Consider the following 26,837-nt stretch of genomic DNA (forward strand, 5'->3'; position numbering starts at 1 on the left):
CAGCGCCGAGCTTACGACATCCCCTTCGATGACTTCTATGGAACTTCCTAGATCTCAGTCTCCTAAGCCCCCAGACACTACTACACTGATTATTAATCAATGCATTACTGGTGCTGAGAATAGAGGACGGGTCATTTATACCGTCGATGGTGACGTGCTTTGGGTGGAGGTTGGCGTGGGCGGTAGTGGGGGATTGGAGCGGGCATTGCAGTGAGGGTTGGCGCGAACATTTCTGACAGTAGGATTTTGATTGACAGGTGGCGGGCGGTATTTTTTTGTGAGACAATTTTCTCTTTTATTGAGACAGTTTGGTATTTTTTCAATTTCTATGGCTTCTCGGATAATTTTTTGTTTATAGAATGACACATATAGAACAAATGGGATCTATGGTTCTGGAGTTTTCAAAATCAATTTTGTGACATGTGTGAAGATGTGTTGACCTAGAGCTGAAGTTGAGTGGTAATTGCGAACAGCAATGAAATGTTTATAAATTCTATTTTGGATCCTACGATTTGTTTAGCCTATATAGGATCGGGAGTAGTTTGCACAAGGAATTTCATAAACTCTGTGCTGTTCATTTGGAATGTTGTCTTTGATTAATCGGACAAGAGATGAAAGTTTTTATTGGAGGGTAAATATTGTCCTTACCACTCTTGATTTTAAAATTTTATCGATTTTGTTAGTGAAACCTTTATTGTAACGAAGAACAGTTTTCGTATGATAAGGGTCTGAGTCTTTGGATTGAGATTGAGTGGGAGATTGATGTCTGTGGATGCTCCTATTGATGTGATTTTCGCGGTAACTGTTTTGGATACGAGCTTGTTTTAAACTAGAGAGCTCAGCGGGTCTACTTACATCATCGCAAAGGCGTATTGATCTGGAGACGTGGGTATTAATGACTGAATTAATTTGTGAATGTGAATGATGAGAGTTGGCATGCAAGTAACAATTGGTATGGGTGGGTTTTCCATAAACAGAGTAATGAAAACCTTGGGATTGGTTTTTCTTTATGATAACGTCGAGAAACGATAGGGATTAATTAGTTTCTACCTAAATCGTGAACTGGATACTAGGATATATACCATTTAGATAGGTGTATACATAATAAAACAAATGTGGAAAATTATGTTTTATTTACATATTTTTGACAAGAAAATATTTTTGTTGCAGTTATGGTGTCAATTTCTTCACGTATTTAAAGAATATTTCATGGTAGCCAACTACATGTGGATGTTTTGCGAAGGCCTTCATCTTCATATGGCTTTAGTGGTAGTTTTTGTCAGAGAAGAAAGAACGATGAGATGGTTTTTTGGTCTTGGATGGGGAGTTCCGGTAATCATTGTGTTGATACATAATTTAATCAGGATATTTTACACGAGAGACACGAGAAGGTAAGATTTATTTTAAATAGATACAACTTTTTACCGTATTTGTTATATACTATTTGTAGTACTATTTTTGTTGGTGTATATGTTATGAAATTAATATATAACCTAACTTGTGTGTATAATTGACTCATTTCTATAAAACACAGTTCCAAAGAAAATAATGAGAGATGTTTAAGTCCTCATAAATACTTTTGCAATTCATGTAATATAGTTGTTTAAGATTATTAAATATTTATAACTTGATATATTTATTAAAACAATTTATATTCCAAAAATAATACGCCAGAAAATTAAACAAAATAATTATTTAAATCACAATAGTATTGTGGCAATATTTCCGTAAGATTTATTTGATATGAAAAAAGCTCTTGACGAAAAAAAAATTAAAAAAGGGTACAGTAGGTGATACTGTCGACTACCGCGAAGCTTCATACTATGCTTTCTGCATTTTTAAAATTTAAATCATATTTTTAAAATTTAATAAAGTAATTTTAATATTTATTTAATATTTTTATTTTCAACAAACCATATTATATTTAAATAATTCCATAAATTATTATATCTGCTGTCGCTATGACAATAAATAAAATGGTGGAAATTAGTATTTCCACCAACAGAGAAAAAACCCAGTACTTTCTTCTCGATTACACATACAGACAAGTTATCAACAAAAATAGCTAAACACATAAAAAAGGAAAGAATAACGTCAGCTATCAGAACAAACAACAACTTAAGCCAATATATTAAGAAGCACAGAAGCCAAAAAAAGCACTTACACAGTGGTGTATACAAACGCACCTGTGGCGAATGCCCAGAAACTTACATCGGTCAAACCGTTAGAACCTTAATTAGAGTATTTTTGATATTGACTATTCTTTAGTCTTACTGTAGAAAATAACTGTATTTTTGTAGTGATGTCTTTATGTATAAACAGCTAATTGCAATTAAACACTATTTAGCTAAAACTCATTCATCCTAGTTTGCGGTAAGGTGTTTACTTTTAAAACTACAAGTAATATTAGTTAGTAACTAAGGTGTAGAATATCATTTCTAATTAAGTTTTTCAAAAATATTTGTTAAAAATAGTGGCATAGCTAAACGACCTAAATTGATAATATCACAGATAATTACAACCTGTGTTATGGTTTTGATCATCTGTGACAATATTAAACCATAAACATCACGACATTCAGCACAAGTGATTACGCTATTACGCTATTGACTTACGCTACTAATGTATATATATATATATATATATATATATATATATATATATATATATATATATATATATATATATATATATATTTATATATATATATATATATATATATATATATATATATATATATTTATATATATATATATATATATATATATATATATATATATATATATATATATATTTATTGATTTATAGTATCAGCAATCGGTCAGATTGCTGATACTATAAATCAATATTTAAAACAGTACGGTCGAAAAAATAATTTGAAAAATATATATATTTATATACATATATATATACATATATATAAATCCATAAGCAGAAACCTTTTGGTCGTACTTGCCACTGTCCACCATAACCATAATAATGGTTTTTCTCAAAACCAAAATTATTTAACGCAGAGTTAAACCCGGAAAACCACAGAAAGCATATATAGATATATATATATATATATATATATATATATATATATATATATATATATATATATATATATATATATATATATATATATATATATATATATATAGATATATATATATATATGTATATATATATATATATTTAAACTAAGGTACACTCGAAGAGTGGTGGGTTTTTCGGTCAAAGTGGAGAAATAAAAGACAAAGAAGTTGGCTACTTCATCTATTTATTGAAGACGTTTCGCTTTCTGCTCAGAAAGCATCATCAGTTCATCTAAAAAGAACAATATGAAACCAAACATCCATAGAGAAGTTAAAAAAAAAATGTGTGTTACCTTACACAGACATGTAGCAGTCAATGATATTAAAAGTATAAAAAAGCTTCCGAAACTGGACATTTAGAGTTAAAGTTGTATACAACAATTAATTGAAACTAGGAAAAGTTTGCAATTAAACAACATTAGCACAGCAAAAGAACATGTGGTAAAAATACATGTATATAAAAAAGTTATTATAAAAACTTAAGTAAAAAACATTAAAGTTTATTTTGTTGTATAAAAGAACTAGAAAGATCATGAGTGCACTTCCAACAATTTATTTATAATCAATTAGATTTTCATTTTAACTTTAGGTATCATTATTAAATTATTTAAGATTGATGTAGTAATTAAGATAAAAATAAAGTTACCAGTCTTAAGCTTACTGAGACTCGCAGGTAAATGAAGTGACAGGTTTAACACCCACGCACCCAACGTGAATAGATATAGCCTTGAAGTCAGATGACAGAATAGCAAGGCAAAATACCAACTTCTAATATAATAGAACGGTACATTCATAGAATGTGATAAATTTGGTTGACAGCTTGTCGTTAAAAAGCCAAAAAATGAAAGGAAAAGGTGGTTAAGATCACCATTCACCCCCCAGTGTTTGATTTGTTAACAAAAAACAAAGCATGCGAGGTCAATCCAAAATATCATATATTAAATATTTTATTTATGACGTCACTGGTTAGCCAGCAACAGGTGAAGATTAATTCAACTTCCACAGTCCCCAGGTTCACAGCATTTGGAACTGCAGTGAAAAGGATTCTATGAATCAAATTTCAGTTTGAAATTTTACCAAAAAGTTAATCAACAGGAACAATTACTTTAAGTATGTAAAAGTGATATTGACCAAATAGTTAATAAAATTTAAGTTGATAAATCTAAGTTAATAAGGAAAAGAATAATGTATTTATTTTATTTTATTTTTATTTAATTTATTATATAGAAAATATGTTAGAAAAGAAAAGAAAAAAGAAAAAGAATTAAGGGGCAAATTTAAAAGTAAACAACATATTAAGCCTAATTCTGCAAAATTAATGCATGATAAATTTGGCTCAAATTACTAATGTCGGTTCTCTTATTAAGGGTATTTGGGTGTTTTAATATTGAACACATTTCTAAAAACTGTCTTTTAACGAGATTGCGTTCAGTGCCAAGAATTTTAACTTCATTAAAGTTCACTTCGTGCTTAGTGTTAATAGCATGCTGGGCAAGAGCACAGGTATGCTTAGATAAGTTAATATCACTGCGGTGTGTCGTAAGACGCCCTCTCAGTGATCTCCCTGTCTGACCGATGTAACATGAGTCACACTCAGCACAAGGTATATGATATATTACATTAACTTGTTCCAGAAGGGACAGAGGTGTTTTAGTTTTAGAAAACAAATTCCTGACAGTCTTAGCGTTCTTAATTGCAATTTTAGCCGGTACGTTATTTTGTTTGTACAGTTTAACGAGTTTCTCAGTAACTTGAGGAAAATAAGGTAATGATGAGTAATGGGTAGTTGGAGTCCCAAGTACAGTATTAGGCAGAACAGTGTTGTTCATTGAATTATTTGAAATTATTCTAAGTTGGTCACCATTGGGTATGTCATTTAAAGAGGAACCATAGCTTTGTACAAAAAGGTATTTATTAATAAGGGAGGAAGGATAGGAATTCTCAATCAGAATTGTCTTCAGTAATTGAAGGGATTTCCTTCGATTAACCGGATGTGTCAGTCTATTTAGCCTGCAGCTTAAAGCTTTAATTAGGTTTAATTTATATTTGAAAGGATGACAAGAGTGGTAGTTGAGAAACCTATTAGAGGCCATTGGTTTCCTGTACCAACTTGTAGTTAGGGTGTTATTTCCCATTCTAATGACACGCATGTCTAAGAAGGGAATACTGTTTGTGTTAGAGTCCTCAAGTTCAACAGTGAACTGTAAGTGAGGATCAAATTCATTAAAGAAAGACAAGGTGGCCTGAATCTTGTCTGGGGGTAAGGCTAGTAATAAGTCATCAACATACCGTTTAATAAAAGGGATTTGGAAATCTAAAAGACCCAAACGGTCAGATACTAAATCATCCAGTACATAATTAACTAGGATGGGAGAGATTGAGGAACCCATAGGTGTCCCAAAAATTTGAAGGTAATATTTGTCGTTAAAGACCAAAAAATTAGTGTCAAATATTAATTGCAAAAGTTCTGCAAATACATCCCAGGATACAGGACAATTAGGTTGGATGGAGTTCCAGTGATTTCTTAGGGAGGTAATAACGCTGGAAAGAGGTAAGTTAGTGAAAAGAGATACCACATCAAAACTCACTAAAATGTAGCCTTGTGGAAGTTCAAAATTATTAATAAATTCACTAAAATGAAAAGAATCAACAATATTAAAGTTGTTGTTATAATTATAAGATTTCGATAAGATGTCAGTTAAAAATTTAGAAATATTAGTATTTGGTGAATTGATGGAGGAAACAATTGGCCTCATGCTCAATGTGGGCTTATGTATTTTAGGTAGACAATAAAATCTGGGAGCATATCCATCATAATTATGCAAAAATTTGGCAAGTGGTTGATCTATGATCTTTATGTTTTTTAAGTGTGTAATGAATTTATTTATTTTATTGGTAAATTTGCTACATCAATCTTAAATAATTTAATAATGATACCTAAAGTTAAAATGAAAATCTAATTGATTATAAATAAATTATTGGAAGTGCACTCATGATCTTTCTAGTTCTTTTATACAACAAAATAAACTTTAATGTTTTTTACTTAAGTTTTTATAATAACTTTTTTATATACATGTATTTTTACCACATGTTCTTTTGCTGTGCTAATGTTGTTTAATTGCAAACTTTTCCTAGTTTCAATTAATTGTTTTATACAACTTTAACTCTAAATGTCCAGTTTCGGAAGCTTTTTTATACTTTTAATATCATTGACTGCTACATGTCTGTGTAAGGTAACACACATTTTTTTTTTAACTTCTCTATGGATGTTTGGTTTCATATTGTTCTTTTTAGATGAACTGATGATGCTTTCTGAGCAGAAAGCGAAACGTCTTCAATAAATAGATGAAGTAGCCAACTTCTTTGTCTTTTATTTCTCCACTTTGACCGAAAAACCCACCACTCTTCGAGTGTACCTTAGTTTATTTTGGATTGACGGTCGTACTCCTTTTCTCGATATATATTTATATAATATATATATATAAACACAACACAACTAGAGATATGTATATATATATATATATATATATATATATATATATATATATATAAGAAAAAAGAAGTACTTGTGACTCGTTTGGAACAAATATATAACTGTTTTGGATGGGTTGGAGTCAATAAAAGGGCTATTGTTTAACTATTTTTTTAATCTCGAGCTTTCAATTGTGTTTACAATTATTATCAAGAGCTAAAAAAGACAAAATATCTTTTTAGCTTAAGAAAAAACAATTTTTGTTAACTTACCAAATAAAAATTAGTTTAGTAAGTAAAAATTACTGCTAATACATCTTCAAAATATTTAATATAAAAATGTTTTAATCTAATAAATGTTTCTCCGAAAATTTTTATAATTTTGAAAACATTTTTTTAATACAAAAATAATAGAATTTATAAATAAGTTAAAATAGCAACCATTTACAAATAAGCCTCAATGTCATAAATGCCAACATAAAATTTTTATTTTTGACAATTATATTGCCAAAAGCAAAATTTCGTTTAAACATTCTTTTTTGTTTAGTAACAAAAAGAAGAAGATTTATTCACCGTTGACAGATGTCTGAAAAAATGTAACAGATATATGGAGAATTAAATATGACATTTTACAAGTTTTATATATAAATCATAAAGAAAGAATATAATTATAAATTTTACTTAGATTTTGAATTTCTGATCTTTTGTTTAAATTATTATCACTTTTGCTAATAGCATAATTATTTATATATGTAATCTTACTTATTGTAGCAACCTGCATTATCAGGTTGCTACAATAAGTAAGATTAGATATAGTTGTCAAGCTGTTAAGAAAATAAAATATCCGGATCCTTCAAATAATAACGAACACTATAAAAACATTTTTTTGTTTTTTTTTTTTTTCACCATATGTATATTGGGGCTTCCACGAAGTGTTTCCAGCGAACTTCAATTCTCGGTAGCGCTTTTATTTCTAGGCAGGATTTTCCCTTTTATCTTTTCCTTCGTCCAGATGTTTTACCTAAATAAAAATGTTCGCATTCACAAGGTATTCTAAAAATAGAATTCTGTGTTCTTTCCAAAACAACATTTTGTTGTTTTGAATGTTGTTGAAATGGCGAATTTATTTCATAAACCTCAAGAAGGATTTTGTTACCAAGTACTAAAAACAAAATAATTTGTTTAATTTGTATTTTGAGAACGATTTCTGAAGTGGAAATCGAAACGACAAAATAAACTTATTTTAAAGCAAAATTGTGGCCTATTCTCTGTAAAAAATAGTAATGTTTTGTATTTTATAACAAAAATTTTGTAATAAATTTTCTTTATTAGATCCAACAATAATTATAGTAATAAGTAATATAATAAATAGTAATATAATAATCCAAAATAATAAAGTTAAATATTTTTTATAATTACAAATTTATAAAATACTTTCAATTAATAATTTATTTAATCCAAATTTTGTAAATAGATAAAAAATAACAAAAAAAACATTTTATTTTGTTTGTTATATCTCAGCTCTATATTTTCAATTTTATGAACGTCTAACTAAATATGCCTTTAATACTGACTGTTTTGAAATAACACATTACAAGTTTCTTATAACACAAAATTGAATACAAGTCCTCAGACATTTAAGAGGTTCTTAAAAGAAGCCATTAAACTATTTCATTAACTTTATACCACTTTCAGACATTACATCCTACTGAACAGCTTTATACTTATAAGCGAAAATGTATAAAGTTTTATAAGTAGCAGTATAAAGTCGCAATGTTCTGAATGCAGGTATGAAGTGCAACTCGTGGCTTTCAAATAACGAGGAAAAATATCTGCCAAGAAATCTCAAAAGTTTTCAAGTAGCTTATGATTTTCTTTGAAATAAGTTTCTTATTTATTTCTATTTAAAAATTGGTGCACAAACATGAGAGAGGATAAAAAATAATCTTGTTAAAAACAATTTTAGCCCCTTTTATACTTGTGATAGAAGTGTATTAGTTTTTACGGCCTGAGAAATAGAACTCACAGTTGAAATATGTAAATTTAAAGCTGCAGCTATACGCTAAAACAAGAATGTATATTTTAAGCATCTACAAAACATACATTTACATACTTCTCTAACAGCAGTCAATAGTAGAATGGGGCCGTTATTATCACGTTCTTGTTTAAAATAATGAATCATAGAAGCTACCATCTCTTTACAACGACGATTTAAATTCTTACGCGACATTTTTGAAATAAAACACACTAATTTTGTTCTAAAAAGAACAGATTTTATTAAATAGGTAAAAATATAAAACAAGAGGTATTCACTTTAAAATTCAAAATAATAAAGTACAAAAAGTGTCAACACCGTAACTGTCAAATAAGTGATACCAATTTATGCCAAAATATCACCTTCGTTCGTTTACAGTTACAGTGTGTTCCGAAAAAATGTTCTTCATAAATACGCTTTATAATGCATTTATACAAATTAAACGAAACATATTATTGTGTATTTCTTTAAGTTAACATTAATAGAAATCTTTAAATATTATTTCTACGCGTATATAATAAAATATGTGTAGTGGCTGTAATTCCAGTGTACTCGACAAAGTGATTCTAAAAAAGAACACACCTACTGCCTAAATATTTCGTGTTGGTATCATGTGACCTCACGGGCTATGACGAGGTTGACGTGCAACGGTAAGTAAATTGGATGAAGTATACTAATGTAGAGCTGGCAAAAAAACTTTAACGTTATTAGAGTTAGTTGTGAAATCACTTATTTTTAATGCCTCTTTGTAGTGTAGTCACCACCAATTGGTCCTGAATGACCTGTTTCTTTTAGAACTTGACATACGCACATTTATTTTTAACAAATTATTTTGAGAAAATTAAGTAAAAAAAGTATGCATTACAGAAAAAAGAAAATTTATCGATTTTTACTTCAAAAGATTTACATTTTATACATTTCTTATTCACTTCCTTATATTTATTGCAATCCAATGCTTTTTCTTTTCAATTCTCAATATTACGTTTTTATAAGTTTTCATAAATGCTGTACTTCCGACTCTTTTTTGATCTGCTTTTCCTTCATTCTAGTATTGGTTTTCGTGAGATTATTATTTTGGGCATTCTTTCCTTTCTTATTATTTTAATGTGTCCTAAATATCGTATTTTCTGTGCTTTAATTGCTGTCGTTATTTTTTAATCTTTATATAATTCTTCGTATTCTTTATTAGTTTTATTCTTCTCCATTGTTCATCTATTTTCACACATCAATATATTGCTCTTTGTATTTTTTCTTTCATCTCTTTAAAAGGTCTAATTTATTAAGCAATCATATTTCGCATGCATATGTAGCTGTAGGCCTTAACACTAGAAGCACCAGAGCGGTCATTTTGACTGCTTTTCATTTTTGACACTCTGTATTACCTATTCATAAATGTTTAAGAAACTTGATAATTTATGACTTTTCCTAGATCTATTTGAAGATTATGATTTCTCTTTTACAGGTACTTAGCGTAATTACTTTTTAAGATATGGTAACGTTTACCTAGAACTACCATATAGCAGTCATTTTGACTGCTTTCTATTTTCGACCCTCATTAGTCTAGAGTATTACTCATTCATATTTATTTTACAAAATTTATGATTTGGGACTTTATTATTTACTTGAGGATTATAATTTCTCTTTTACAGGTACTTAGTATAATTACATTTTGAATATATTTATGTTGATGTCTACCTAGAAAAATGCGGTCATAATGACGAGGTAGTCTAATTTTTTTTCTACTTTTCTGGGAAGTTTTTACTTATTTTATGTATAAAATACATCGAAAATATTTGTTATTATGTAGTTTCAGTATACTCTTTGCAATTGCATGTTCAATCTGTATTTTGATTAATTTTACATTGTGATTTTTATTATTTCTGCTGTTATCATGTCTCGCCGATATTTGACTCAGCAGGAGCTATTAGAGTGTCTACAGAATTTGTCAGAAGATAAATCTGTAGCAGAGTTATCTGATGAAGATGTATCCGATAATAAAGTTGACGAGTATGTGCCTAATACAGTTGATCAAGGACATTCATCGGCAGTGATTCTGAAGGTGAAGTTGAGATTGAGGTGATGCCCAGTACTTCTGCTTCAACTTCAAATGCAGACTTCAATACATCTTCAGAAATGATTACCAACCAGGTAAGAGGAATTCGCAGAAGCAATTTAGAGAATTCTTCCATAGATACCATAGGATGGGAGTTACTTGACAACAATGCTAGTACACCAGGTAAGCAACTATATTATATTAATGGCTTCTATTTATGTATTCACTTAGGTGTATAATATTTTTGAGCATATTCTTCTTGATGTCACTAATATTGGCGATAATCATGGCAATATTTACCTTATCTGCAGGATGTTCTTCTTCCTGGACCCCGTTTTCCAAATTTTTTCCTTGCAGGATGGCTTGTAGAAGGGCGCATCTAGATTCATTTCGCACAATGTTTTCGAAATATTGTAATTGATTTAGCCACAGCTCGAATGCTTCCAATTTTCTGCATATATCTTCGTCAAGGTCAACTATTCAACACCATAAAAAAGAACAGAGAAGACGTAGCATCGCAGCATCCTTACTTTTATACCAAGATAGAGGTTATGGCTCTTGAAGAAGACCCCCATCTGGTTGAAGGTGGATCTAGCTTTTTCGATGTGCGCTCTTATTTCTTGGTTGTTGTTCCATTCTTTATTTATTACGGTGCCATTTATTTAAATAAATAAATAAATAAGTATATACCTGCATACTAATTTATCTCGTTCATTTTAGGAAGGCGTACCAGTCAAAATGTTCTAAAGGAAGCTGCTGGATTAACCCCTTATGCTAAGAGAAGCATTATTAGAGATTCTGCAGCTAGTGCATGGCGGCTGTTGATGGATGAATGCATACTCCGTAACATAAAATCATGTACTGTTGCTGAAGGTAGAAGAAAACTCAAAGATGAAAATTGGCAAATTTCTATTGAAGAAATCGAAGCATTTATATCCTTACTGTGTGCTAGGGGAGCTTATATGGCACCAAATGTTAGCATAAAGATGCTGTGGTCTGGTACATGGGGTCCAAAATTTTTTCAAGAGACGATGTCTAGAAACAAATTTACACAAATAATGAGTTTTGATATGAGAAATACCAGGTCTGAGCGATTATCAACAGATAAATTTGCACTTGCGTCGGGAATATGGAACCCATTTATAGAGAATTTTATATTATGTTATACACCTGGCGAAAATATAACTATCGACAAACAGCTTTTTTCCACGAAGGCAAGATGCCGCTTTACCCAGCATATGGCGAATAAACCCGATAAGTTTGGAATTAAATTCTGGCTTGCAGCTGATGTCGAGTCCAAATATTTGTTGAACGGATTTCCTTACCTAGGGAAAGATGAACAACGACCAGCCAATCAACTTCTGGGGGAACATGTTGTTAGCCGTCTAATGGAACCATTTATAAATAAAGGAAGAAATATTACGACGGATAATTTCTTTACGTCCATTAACTAGGTAAAAGAATTACGAAAGAAGGCTACCAGCATTGTTGGAACAATCAACCGAACAAGAAAGGATATTCCACCGTCAGTAAAAAATGAAAAGATGGGGTTGTACAAAACAAAAATTTTCAAACACGAAGACTTGACACTAACGGCGTACCAGGGAAAAGTCAACAAAAATGTTCTAGTGCTGAGTTCTTTACACTCGAATGATATTAAAATGGGCACAGTTAAAAAGAAAAAACCGGAAACCATCATCTTCTACAACCAGACAAAATACGGAGTAGACGTTGTAGATCAGATGGCTAGACTGTATTCAACCAAATCTGCTTCAAGAAGATGGCCGTTGCAAGTTTTCTTTAATATTTTAGATATGGCAGGAATAAATGCTTGGGTTCTGTATAAGAAAGTTACGGGCAGTCAAATATCTAGGCAGGATTTCCTACTTCAGCTAGCAGAAGAATTGCGAGACCACATGACTAAGGGCAGGACAACGTCAACGGATACAAATCCAAGAGGTACAAAAAAACCACCAAATAATAAACGTAAGCAGTGTCAAACAGGGAAGTGCAACAAAAATAAAACATTTGAAATTTGTCATATATGTAAAAAATTTGTGTGTGGGTCATGTAAAACAAAATTAAAAAATTTTGCTACTGCATAAATTGTACTTAAATAATTAAATAATTTATTTAAATATATTAAATATGTCTTTTATTATTAGTTATTAACTCAATATAGGTTTTTATCAAATAAAAAAGAATACAAAAACGGCTGGCAATAGAAAATTCTAATATCCGTCATTTTGACCGCCGGTGGTGCTTCTAGGTATGCACAAATGCTGGTGCTTCTAGTGTTAATACTGTTTTGTAATTTTTAATATGTTTTTCTTGAGACATATTTAAATTTCATTAATGATCGCAATGTTTCATATTTTTTTCCATTTGCTATTACCGCATTTATTTCTTGTGTCTCATGTCTCTTTTGATCTTTTTTGACACCAAGATAAGTAAATTCTGAAATTCTTTTGAACATACTTGTATTTTCTCCATCTACTTCTAATGTGAAGTTGTTTCCATTTTATTTATCTATTTCTTTTATTACTATGTATTTTTTTTCTTTATTTATTTTAGGCCCAATTTTGTTTTGCCTTGTGTTATATTTTTTATTAAACTTTTTAGTTCTTACCTATTTGTATTAAAAGGTAAATGTATTAAAAATTCAGTTATACTCACACTAAAGTCATCTAGCCAAAAAAATGTAAATAAAGCAGGCCCGAGCAACTCAGGTTTTACCAATCAAGAACCCATTAAATTATCATCAAACAAAAACACAAGTCGACCTCATTCATACATGAGTGATAAACAAAAAGAAAATAAAAACAATCTAAAAACAGGACACTCATCTTGGAATACCCAATAGAAAAAAAAAACAAATACAAACCTATTATTGGATGCAATGAATCGCCTACTGTAAACACCATTCCTAGACAAGATAATGTACATGTGTCCCATATAGGTGTTGATATGAAAGCCGATGATCTGAAATTATTGGGTGAGACGGTACCCTATATTACTTTTAAGTGCGTTAAATGGCATGGAACTGACAAACTCTAGATATAAGTTATCTTTCCCTTTCGATAAAATTGACGACGTCTACAAACCTAATATTTGGCCCAAAGAAGCTGCAGTTAGGAGATTTAACTTCAAGAAAAATTTTCAGCACATAAAGAAGATGAAGGAAAAAACCTAAAAGCTTTTACAAACTTTTATCAAAATGAACTAATTCGCCAAGGTACGGTGAGCATGTTTCATGTTAATGTGCAGTATTTCAAATAAAATCACTGTCAAAGCGAAGAAAATTAGCTATTTTCTTTTGCATGGTAAAAAAGAAACAAGGTGGAGATTCAATTTATGTAAAAGAAAATCTTATGTATTCTTCTCTTAATCTAAATGAATATAATGTAGAACAAAGTGCAGAGTTTTGTGCAATTTATGTACCTTTACTAAAAACCAATATTTTAACTGTATACAAATCAGGTAAGGGTGACTTATACTTGTTTTTGGTGAATTTTGAGAATGTCATAACGTCCTTACTTAGTAAAGTAGACAAACTGATCAAACTTAATGATTTTAATATGAATTTTAAAATTGAATTTAACCCTTCTTTTGGTATTCAAAATCTATTAATTTATTTAATATTTGCAGATAATTTTAAGATGTTTAAATTTGTAGAAGATCAATTACTATTTAACTGGGAATAAGCCACAATTAAAGGTTAAAATACGTTTATTGACGTTTCAATTTCCACTTCGGAAATCGTTCTCAAAATACAAACTAATGTTTAGTTACTAACTAATGTTAGAGCTCCTATTCGAGAAATCGCTGATCTATTTGCCCAAAATTGTAGGGAATCATATGAACCATCTGCTTTTGGTACTATCGACGAGCAGCTTATTGATTTTAGGGGACGTTGTCCATTTCGGATTTATATACCAAGTAAACCGAAGAAATATGGTATAAAGGCTTGGACCCTATGTGACGCTGAAAATTTTTATTGCTGTAACTTTGAGATATATACTGGAAAGATTGGTGATCAATGTGAACGTAACCAAGGCCCAAAAGTTGTCAAAACACTTGCAGAACATTGGTATAGGTCTGGTCGAAATATTACAACTGATAATTTTTTTACCGACATTGCTTTATCTGAAGAACTCTTATCCAAAAATTTAACTCTTTTGAGTACTATCAGAAAAAATAGGAAGAGTTTACCCAAATCATTGCTTAAAATGACAGATCGCTCACTGTATTCTTCAAAATTTTTGTTCACTAAAAACATTACCTTAGTTTCATATGTAACCAAGCCTAACAAGTTTGTTGTATTGTTATCGACCTTACACAATGAACATGAAATTTCTGATGAAAACCAAAAGTTTAAACCAAGGATTATTTTGGATTACAACAAAACCAAAAGTGTAGTCGATATTTTAGATAAATTGATTCGAGAGTACACATGTAAAAGAGCAACAAGAAGATGGCCCTTGCGTATATTTTCAACTTTTTGGATATTGCGTGCTACAATGCTTTCGTTCTATGGAATACGAAAAATCCTGAATGGAATAACCAAGTAAATATAAAACATCGCAGAAAACTATTTCTGGAGGAGCTTGGAAAACAATTAACCTAACCCAATATAAAACGAAGAGCGAAAGCAATACAAGAAGAACCCACCGGATACCATAAATCCGTAATCGCTGCAATAGAGACCACCGGTGTTAGTGTAAAAAAGCAAATAGAAGTGCCGCAATCTGCAACAAAACGAGGTCGTTGTTATTCTTGTAGGGGTAGTGACAATAAATATTCAAAACGGTGTGACATGTGTAAAAGATTTATTTGTAATACTCATTCAAAACGCGAAGAAGTACATATTGTCAAAATTAAATGCAACTACTGCCAAAAAGACCAGGATGGTGAACCATCTTAAAAATTTAAATACAAAATTTTAGTATTATAATTATTTTGTTTCTTTGTTTTTTGTTAAATTAAAGATACTGTATAACAATACTGACTATTTAAAACATCCTTATAAATAAAATGAGAATGGGTCACGCTTGACCTATCATGGTAATCTAAGTAAGTCAAATAATCTTCGTACTCCGAAGGTTAAGTTGTATGGATCAAAATAAAAATTTGAGTTGACTTGCCCCCCCCCCCTGGATTTTGATATATGGGCGCCCATGGTAGGGACATAGATATCTTCAACACCAACATCAAAGCAATTAAATCTAGCTTTCTATCCGCTTCGATCACTTTATCTTAGAATGTAGGTATATCTTATGTCAAAATCCCTACTTGTAATTACATTTTATTCTGTAAAATGTGTTTGTTGTGAAATAGCTAAATAAAGAAATAAATGTTTTTGTCTAAAAGTAACTATAAACGATTAAGCTAGAATCACATCCCAGTCCAGTAGTTGCATCGACAACATTATGACAAATTTTTCAAAGGTTTATTACTTTTTCTGGTTTACTGAAGCGTAAACGTGCGCTATGATATTAATAATGATCCCAATTTCTGTTTTCCTGATTCCTGATTTCTTACCAAAACTTATACCAGCTTAATATTAAAGCATTTTCCAATAAAAAAAATAAGACAAACTGCTGAAAAAACACCCGTGTAATAGTTTAATATTGAATTAAGGTCTTACAGATCTAATCTTTCTCTTATTAAACACATCGCAGATGCCACTAAGGATCCAGATTTGTTTAAAGTATATAAACCTCAAAAACTTAAATATAATCGGCAATTAAAAAATGCTAAAAAGTCAGCTAACTGTAATTTTATTACTAATTTCAATAATAAACCTAGAGACTGTTGGATAATAGTAAATTGCGAAAGAAACAATATAAGATCCAGTTCGGTACAACCTGATCTACCTCCAGACGAAATAAGTCAATTTTTACTACAATTGCAGAGAATATAATTACATCTCTTCCCACTATTAATGTCGATGTCGACTTAAATTATAAAAATTATCCATCTCCGAGCAAGTCCTTTTTTTTTCGTCCCGTTGTTGAAGAAGAGGTCTCTCAAATAATAAAGTCTCTTAGTAATTCTGGGTGTAGGAAAGTTCACGAAATGAGTAGCAAAATTTTAAAAGAAACTTACCAAATAGAAACTTACCAAACACACTTCACTCATCTTATTTAATTAATTCTGTCATCTAGAGTATTTCCGGACATATTAAAATACCCAAAAGTACTACATATCTACAAAAAAAGTGATGATTTAAAAACTGACAATTACAGACCCATAAGCATTTTTTCTACTTTTGAGAAAGTGATTGGAAAGATTATCAAACAACAATTTTATTCCTATTTTGAGTCAAATAATTACTTTGGCTGATATGGATTTGGTGATACTCACAATATGGATTCAGAAGTGCTCGTTCTACTACAAACTCGGTATTTATTGTTGTAAGCGAGGTGATTGAGGGGCTTGAACGTGGCATTTATATAGCAATTTTTCTTTGCAACTTGTTTCACACATTTTGCTCCACAATTTAAATTATTATAGAATCAGAGGTATCCCTCTTAAGCTTATAATTTCTTATCTATGTGATTCTCCGATTCTCCGATTTTCTATCCGTGAAATATGGAGTCCCACAAGGTTCGGTTTTGGGACCTCTTTCGTTTATTATTTATGTTAAAGATTTGCCTAAATTCATATCTCCTCATAAATCCGTACAATTTGCAGATGATACGACATACGTTATATCGGGAAAAAATAATGATGATGAATATTTGGTCTGGAGTTAATCTATTGTTTTTAAATTCAGCCTGATATTTGCCCAATATCTCAGATTTAAAATCTGTTGTACTGCTTTTATATTTTTTTTTGTTATTCCCTGTTTTTTCATTGCTACACAGAGCACTGAAAGTGGTACACTATCATATGCCTTTGTCAGATCTATAAAGACTACATAACAATAGAATCTACTTTTTTGTAGATGTTAATATGTGCTTTTGTTCACTACGGTAGTAAGTCATGTCCTTTATAGACTAAGACGAAAACATAAGCTAGTACTTTCAGCAATAATTATGGGCTGTGTTTTAGTAATTGGTTCGGTATACCTTGTGGGCCGCATAATTTTTGATTATTTTAGATTTGATACTGCACTTTCGACTTCCTGTACTGTTATTTCAACGCCTTCATCGTATTTTACTTAATTTGTTGTTGTAATGGTGTTCGTGAATTGCGTTCTTGTTTCAATCAGAAGTTGTGAGTAATGTTCGATCCAAGATCTTCCTTCTATTAAATCTATTCTATTTACTTCTTTTCTATTTGTTTCTAGGTATTTTACCGTTTTTTATGCTCTTGATTTAGTTAACGCTAGATATTTGTTGAGCTCTTCGCATTTACTTTTCCAGGAAACATATTTTGCTTTACTTACTTACTATAGGTAAAATTTTGATCTTACCATATAGTGGACAGTTCCGCACTTCGGTCCTCTTAGCACTCTTATGTCTTCTACGTACTTCCACACTTGTATGTGTGTTTCTTGTTTAGTAATAACATAATCTATAATTGACTTGGTGGTCGTTGGTTGAACCCAGGTATACTTATGTATATTTTTATGATTGTAGAATCCGTTAAGTATTTTCAGAGAGTGAAAGAGAAATATATATATATATATATATATATATATATATATATATATATATATATATATATATATATATATATATATATATAAATATATATGTATATATTTGTATATATATAATATATATATATATATATATATATATATATATATATATATATATATATATATATATATTATATATATATATATATTCTATTTTCTATTAGGATCCTTACCTGGCATACCTTAATGGCATACGCAGGTGATATGAAAAACGTATTCAGTCTGTTTCCTGCGGCAATTGAAAGAGTCAATAAAAACAAATATCACAAAAGTCAATAAAAGTTATACATGTGGTTTTTGTATTATATACAGTCATACGGCTAATAAACAGGTAGAACATTTAATTTCTAAGTTTCCAAATAATTTAAAATGTTTGAACATTGAAGTATAAAATTTTTCTGAACCTAAGATCCATAAAAATAAATCTAGTAGACAGAAGAAAGAATCTATAAAAGATATTCGTAATGGCATCATATATTAAAGTAGAAAATATGTTTTAAGGTATCATTCTAGCAATAAAAGGATCCTCCAAAAGATAAAGGATATCAAAAAACAATAGAATATACTTATTCTATTCGAGATTGAAGAATAAAAACATCAGTGTTGGAATAGTTAATAAAATGGTGTACACTGTTAAAAACTAGATTTATACATGAAAAAGTTTTGTCGGTTTTCGCTTAGTATTTTTTGTATTGGTATCTTGTTTATTGCAGTTTTCCTACATTATTGACTTATCTGTATCTTAGGTATGTATTTTTTTCTTTAAGCGTTGTCTCCCAATCGGAGGTTGGATATCATTGTCACTATCTTCACTCTATCTACTTTTTCCGGAAAAGCTATTCCTTGTCTCATATTTCCCTGTGATCAATCTGAGCATTTCATATCGCTGTCCCCTCGTTACATGTCCCATATATATTTATTTTCTTATTTATATTTGTTATATCTGGTATATTATATATTTTCTCCAGCCATCTCTAGCGATTTTCTTTTACGTATTTGCTATTCTAAGAATGATTCTGTGGCACCACACTTTAAATGAGTTTAACTTATTTTGTATTCTTGCGTGTCCAGCTTTTAAATCCATATTCTAGTATAAAAATCAGCAACATCTCAGAACTCTTACTCTGAGTTCTAATCAAAGGTGTTTGTTGCAGAGAATTGTTTTCATTTTTAGAAACGCGTTTCTTACTGTTTCTGTCCTAGCTCATTTGTTTATTGTTTGATCATTCTTTTTTGAAATCCAAGTCCCTCTGTAGGTACATCTCTCTAATGTAGGATTGTTTAAATGTTTGTTTTCCTCATTATCATATATTTAGTCTTTTTTTTTTCACTTAGCGTTTGTATTATATCTTGTTTAATAATAGTATGAAAGTGGTTTATCAGAGTTGCCATAATTACGATATCATCTGCATACCTTGTATAGTTAATAAATTTTCTGTTAACTAATATTTTTACCAGTTATATTTTAATCAGTTTCCCATATTCGTGAGGAGAGGTACGGGTGCGTACATAGATGTATCCATGGATACACAGGGAATAGCAGCAAAAACAAAAGACTAGTCGGTATTGCCAAACTGTAGCGAAACCGAACATCGGTACATCCGATTCTTAGTGCCGTACTTAGATACCGCACTTGTGGTTTGCTGACATTAAGGAGCTCAGAGATAAATGCATAGTCATGAGTAGAAGGATAACGAGGATGGGGATCAAAGCAGGGATTAACTCTGTTGTCGTCGAGAATATGGAGCAAACCAAAATAGAATACCACGCACGAAAAAAAGAACGCACTGGAGAAAACTGTCTAACAAGCTGGATAAGGACATGTTTGGTCAAGGACATAGGATCGCAATTAAAAAGTTCCATGCGTACCCCTCATATAACATGCAGCTGGACAAAAAGCTTGAGATAACACGAGAGCTCTTCCGTCCGGCAGATGGCATTTAGTGTGGAGGGATGAGGAAGCTGACCGTCAATGAATTAATCTAGGCATTGGATACATTGGTTAAATCACAGGCATTTCCTGATTCTTGGGGGACATCAAGATTGATGCTGCTTCCCAAAACTGGGGAGAAGTGTCGCCCTATATACGTCCTCTAATGTATCGGCAAGTTGTACGGTAGGGTACTGCAAGGACGGATTAACGACACGATTGAGAAATCTGGAGGCCTATCCCCGAGAGAGTTCGGATTCTGTAAGGGAAGGAGCACAATTGGCGCAATTTTGAGTGTACTCCAGGCATTGCACAACATTAGGGACAAATAACGCTGGCCGGCTTTACTGCTCTTGAAAGAGGTGGTGTGAGCATTGGAGGAGAGGAAGTGTCCTAGCTATCTGATGAATGTGATGGCGGGATATCTTTGCGAGAGAAATATAAGGGCTGAGGGCACGCTCGTTAACGGAACGGCAGGAGTCCTACAGGGATCGGTCTTGAGCCTGACGCTATGGGACCTGGCATATGACGTGGTCATGAACTGCGAAGATGGGGAAGGTATAACCCCTTTTGCCTTTGCTGATGAACTCGCTGTGCTGGTGGTAGCGTTAGTGGACCGGATGTTCAATTTCGGGCAACATCGTAAAGGACTGGATAACAGATCACGGACTGGAACTCGCGGCTGAGAAGACCGAAGCCATCATTCTAAAGGGTAAACAAAAAACTAGGTATGGATCTCCAATGGGCAGGGACATGGCTAACATCAAAGAAATGCGTCAAATATCTGGGAGTGACGCTACATCAATATGGCGAATGTGGGAACATATTTGCGGCTGCGCTGAGGAGGGTAATGCCCAATATTGGGACTTTACGCGGTGTTATGCAGTCTGTCTATCCAACACCGACCTCCAAGGGGCTTATGATACAAGTAAACAGAATAAGTCTGTTACGAGTAGCATGCGCCTACAAGAATGTATCTGCAGCAGCTTTGTGAATTATCACGGGTTGCGTTTCTTTGCATATGTTTTTAGTAAAAAGAAGACATCTGTATGAGAGACACATACATACATACAAACAAAGGGAAAGATCAATGGAAAGATGACAGAAAGACTAAAACAGCACAGAAGACGTTGCCAGTGGACTAAGTTGTTTCATTCAAGTCAACTTCAATGGCAACTTTAGCGGGCGTTTTTTTTATATGGGCATTGGCCTATTGTAAAAAGGTGTAATTAATAGTTTCTTGAATGCCTGAATGCCCACCAAAGTACCTGTTTATTATTTGGACTCTTTCTGCAGTGGAGTATATAGTCGTCTTATTAAATTTTTATTGTTGCGCCCAGTAGCTACTTTTCAAATAAATGAGAGATCTTATTTTAATACATATATATATATATATATATATATATATATATATATATATATATATATATATATTTAGGGATTATAAAGTATTCACTGGATTCCTTCGATCAACCGTTTCCATCTCTCTCTGTTGTCCCATTCTCCATCGTTTAGGCCTGTCTTACTCATGGTGTCGTCTACTTCGATCCTTCAGGATTTTCGGGGTCGTCTTTTCCTCCTTCCTATGGGACTCCATTCGGTCATTCTCTTTATCCATCTGCTGTGGCTAGTTCTTCTTACATGTCCATACCACTTTAGTCTTTTTTGTTCTATATATGTTAGTATGTCTGTTTCTATTGATTTTCTTTGCTTTATTCCGTCATTATTTCTCCCATCCATTCTTGTTACTCTGCAGCATCTTCGCAGGCATTCCATCTCTGTTGCTACTATCTTACTTAGATCTTATTTTAAACAGTGGTAAATTCGATCTAAAACAATCAGGTTTATCTCTCGGTATAACGCTTTACTGTGGGCGGTGATGCACAATGTTAAGGGACGGCTAGGGAGAAATTGGATTTTAATGTCTGCCTATTAAGTGGAAACGTAATGTTAGTAGCTCTTAGTTATCTCACAAATTTTATGAGACCAACTATTATCTAACTTTTATCATAAATTAGCACATATCCGCTACTGTTACAATATTAAATATTTAATTTTTTAAATGTGTTTAATTTGTAGAAAGATACCGATTAGTAGCAATTTCTCTTTTTTTTTTAGATGTTGGCTAGATGAATCTAGTTTCAGTCATTGGTTTCTCAGCATCCCAGTATTGATAATCTTAGGAGTATGCACAGGTAAGAAATTCATGTATATAGAAATTATGTAAACAGTGATAATAAAAATATAATTTTTTACATGAGGAAATGTCAATTAAAGTAAAAAATCTATTACAACCAGGCCTGCAAAACATTTTTTATATTAAGAAAATTCCTTTTAAAGTAGTATCAAAATAACTTGTTATTTTCATTTGTATTCGATTTACTTTTTTATTTATTTACTTTATTTTTTAAATAAACCTAAACTGGATTATTATTAATTTAATTATTATTAATAATATCACACTAAAAAAATTGGGTTAACTTAATTTTGTCGAAAAGATATTTTGTCATGTAAGCGCTAGATGGCGACTTATGTCTATTATAGCCATAACTATTTTTTTAGAGCTCTATTCAGCAACAGTGTAACAACTCACTTATGACAGTGTTGCAGAAATATTTAGATATGTATTCTCTTAATTAAGTGTGCTATACTACTTTTATTTACTAATAGCATTAGGTGTCGACAACAACACTGTCAGATTATTCTAAAAGCCACATTGTGGTGTATTTTCTGTTTATTAAAAATGTGTTTTTTGTGAATTTGTCGTAGAAAAATGACTGATCGGTCAAAATAGCTGTCACGAAATAGAGATTATACAACAATTTTTATGGAAGAAAATAAAAGTTATGGAAATGTCACCATGTTCTCACGAATTTTTAGGAATGAATTTAATATCTTATTTTTTCCATCCTAATAAAGATCAATGCGGTACGTGGGAAGGGTATAAAAATCTGAAAAATAAGATCCATTTACAAGAAAATTATGATCGTCATTTAAAGGAAAAAGATCTGTCACGTATTAAAAAATAAAGTTAAGCAAAGAAGCAAGGCACGTGAGTGTATTGCTGTCTGTTTTGATTTACAGGCAGTTCTCCAAACAACTTGTGGGGACACATCAACTCCTTTTACTATAAATTAAAGTTAAGTACGTTTAACTTTATTATATTTGACTTGGGATTATTGAATGGTTTCTGCTACGTTTGGCATGAAGTAGAACGTAACCGTGTATCTAACGAGATAGGATCATGTTTAAACTCATTTCTTAAAAATGAATGCTCTAAAGGCCTTCGTGTTGTGTTATACTGCAACAATTGCTATGGTTAAAACAAAAACAAATTTATAACCTCGTTATTTCTTTATACAGTAAGCAATCTCAATATTCCTTTGATCACTTGTTTTTTTGGTTGTTGATTATACGCAAAATGAACGAGACAACATGCACTCCCTAACTGAAAAACAAGAGAAACGTGTGCTAAGATCTGGTCCCATTTACACTTCTTTACAGTGGATTCCTGTTATTTCTAATGCAAAAAACTGAACTGCTAAAAACAAACTTTACAGATTTTTTTGATATAAAACATTTGCAGGAGAAAATGGGAACGAATTTTGTTTTAAATTCCGATGGAAAAAAAGTTTTGTGGTCCAATATTTTAACATTAAAAGTATTTAAAGATGAACTGTTTACCGTTTATTACAGAACTTCTTACAGTGATAGCAACTTAAAAAAAAATTAATTCGGAAAACAAACGGAAGAAATTCCATTTGCCTAACTCATTATAATATTGAATTAAATCAACTCTATAACGCACCACTGAAACTTGACCAAAATAAATTAGATATCTTGAGCTTTTTATGCAATAAAAATCATGTCATTCAAACCATGTCAATAAAAATCATGACTTATATCGATCTTTAGGATGCAAAATAGACCCTCCTTTCAGTTTGTACAAGAGCAACATAATATAACATTTATTAAAGAAAGGCATCAAAAATCAGTAGTTATTTTAAAATGAATTTTAAAAATTTGTTTCTAACGATTATTTTGTAATAGTTAATAAGCAAATTTACTTTATGTCCTTATATAATTACCTTTATGTGGTTTTTTTTTTAAATAATTGTATTAAAATGTCTTAACAATATTGTAACCTATCACAATTTTCACGTTAAACCGCAATTTCTGTGCAATTTCTAATTACTATGATCTCAGCAACAGTGGCACATTTTTACAATACACCTTTGGGTTTTCAGCAACACAGACAGATTTGTTAATAATTAATACGTTAGTTTTAAATTTCTACAATACAGAATACTAATTGATAAAACAACCTAAATTAATCTTATTGGAGTAAAAATAACAACATGATCATTCAATTTATAGAAATATTCAAATGTTAAATAGTAAGGATAATCTTCATACCCGATTTACTCAAAATGGCAATTTTTTACTTATGACAGTGTTGTAGCTGAGGTGCAATATATTGTTCAAGTTAAACAATATACATTGCAATTTGTTGTATTGGAAAAATTATAACATGCAAGTCGGAGATAACATAATAATTATTCTTTTTAGTAGGTAGTTAACGTGTCGTATTGAAGCTATAATAAATACTCTTAAAATACCTATTCCCATTATTTGTATTTGTTTATTATATATGTATTATCCTAAAGATTAATAGCTATTAACAACAAAATATATTATACACAAAAAAAAAACAAGTTTACAAAATTACCGTGGTTTATCTGAACTTTCTGATTCTGATGTACTGCTGTCATCATTAATGTTAATAATGAGGGGCACAATTATTTCTGCTTCAATCAAATTGTCCAACTCCCACAATTTAATGTCAACAAATGAATATAAAGTTTTAATGTTATCAAATTTAAATATTGTGTTATTGACTGCCACATAATTCTTGACTTGCGCTCATACAAGCTCGATTGGATTGAGATCGCAGTGGTAGGTACGTTGGCAACCTTAAAACTATTCTATTTGTACTTTTTGCTTATTCATTTATTATGTACTTAATATATTCGCATTTATGCTGTAACGGTTTGTTAAAGTTGTATTTTTAACAGCGTTTTTTTAAAGGTAATGAGAGAGAGGGCATTAAAAGGCTAATTATAAAATTTCCATAATTAACAAAAATATATATCAATTAGCGCAACTGTCCTCAAAAAATTCCTCTATACTATAGTAACATTTAGATAATAAAAACTTCTTGATTGCTCTTTGGAATACCAAAATATTGCTTGAGGATCTTATATCGAGTGGTAGGTGATTCAAGTATGAACTGAACCACTTTAGAGCAGTGCCTCTAAAACCATATCTTACCAGTTTATTAAGAGTATTTGGCGATTGACATAGTCAAAGGCTTTAGATAGATCACAGAAAACTGCAGCAGCAACATAATCGTCATGTAAGTCCAAGTATAGTTTTTCCATAAATTCGAAGATGGCATCATAAGTACTTTTTAATGACTGGAAACCGAATTAGAAGGAAGAAAGTAAATTGTGTTTTTGTAAGAAAGTCATCATTTGGATTTTTACCAATTTTTCTACAACCTTTGAAAGCGACGGCAACAAAGAGATAGGACGATAATTAGCAGGTAAATCGTGGTCACCACCTTTATACAGAGGAATAACCTTAGCACATTTTAAACAATCGCTAAAGTGACCCGCTGAAAAAGATGTGTTAACTGTCTCCGCTCAAATTCTCAGAACAGTATCAGGAAGAAGGGATAAAACTTTAGATGGGATATCATCCCACCCTGCAGCCATAGGATTTTTATTGCCTTGTATAATATTTTTTATTTTAGTCGAGTTAGTGGAAAGAAAATAAAAGGAATTTGTAATGTTTATTTTTTTTTAAAATGCATTGGATCAGAAGAAGCATTAATTTTTCCAGTGAGTTCTGGACCTACCGAGCAGTAATATTTATTCAGATCACTAGAGTCCAAGACTATATCAGTAGTTTGAGGAACTTTAGCTCTAAGATTATTAACTATACGCCAAGATTCCTTTTGTTTATTATTGGCACTTTCCATTCTAGATTTAAAAGATATACATTTGGCTAATTTAGTAACCTTCCTATATATGGACCTATATTTATAGAAATATATCAAAAATTCATCATTGCATATTATATGTTTTTAATGTAATTTAACGATCTTAAGTTTTTGCAGGAAATTCTTATTACTTTAGTAACCCAAGTTTTCTTACTTTTCGATTTAAGAATTCTTTTTTGATATGCTAAATTAAAAATCTTCATGAGTGTGATGAAATTGATGAAGCAAAACAGGAGAGCAAAAAATATTATTCCCATCTTCCTGATTACAATAATTTGATAAACCTGTCAAAATTACTTTTGCTGAAATCCTACCCTATCTGGCTGTACAAGGTGGATTCTTAAGAGGAAATTTACATAGAATGGGATCATGATCTGATAAAAAGAAGTAAATCACTCTGCACACAGCCATATCTGGATGTAGATTAGTACAAATATAATCAAATATGCTGTTATCTCTGGTTGAATCGGTAGCCAGCATTCTCGTATTAAAGCTATTAAATAAATTTGTAATGGTAATAATATGGCTGTGTGATGAATCCAAATAATCAATATTA

The 26,837-nt window shown here is 31.0% G+C and overlaps 1 protein-coding gene across 2 annotated transcripts in view; it reads left to right on the forward strand.

Moving 5' to 3' along the window:
• Positions 1-26,837, forward strand: part of LOC140432405 (calcitonin receptor-like) — a 465,986-nt gene that overhangs the window by 377,808 nt on the left and 61,341 nt on the right. For both annotated transcript variants that reach the window (XM_072520283.1, XM_072520282.1), the window contains exons 6-7: positions 1,171-1,391; positions 22,336-22,412. In XM_072520283.1, coding sequence (XP_072376384.1) covers positions 1,171-1,391; positions 22,336-22,412 — 298 coding nt within the window. The remainder of the gene's footprint in view (positions 1-1,170; positions 1,392-22,335; positions 22,413-26,837) is intronic.

Source organism: Diabrotica undecimpunctata, chromosome 1 (assembly GCF_040954645.1).
Source record: "Diabrotica undecimpunctata isolate CICGRU chromosome 1, icDiaUnde3, whole genome shotgun sequence".
In the NCBI taxonomy this organism is placed as follows: domain Eukaryota; kingdom Metazoa; phylum Arthropoda; class Insecta; order Coleoptera; family Chrysomelidae; genus Diabrotica; species Diabrotica undecimpunctata.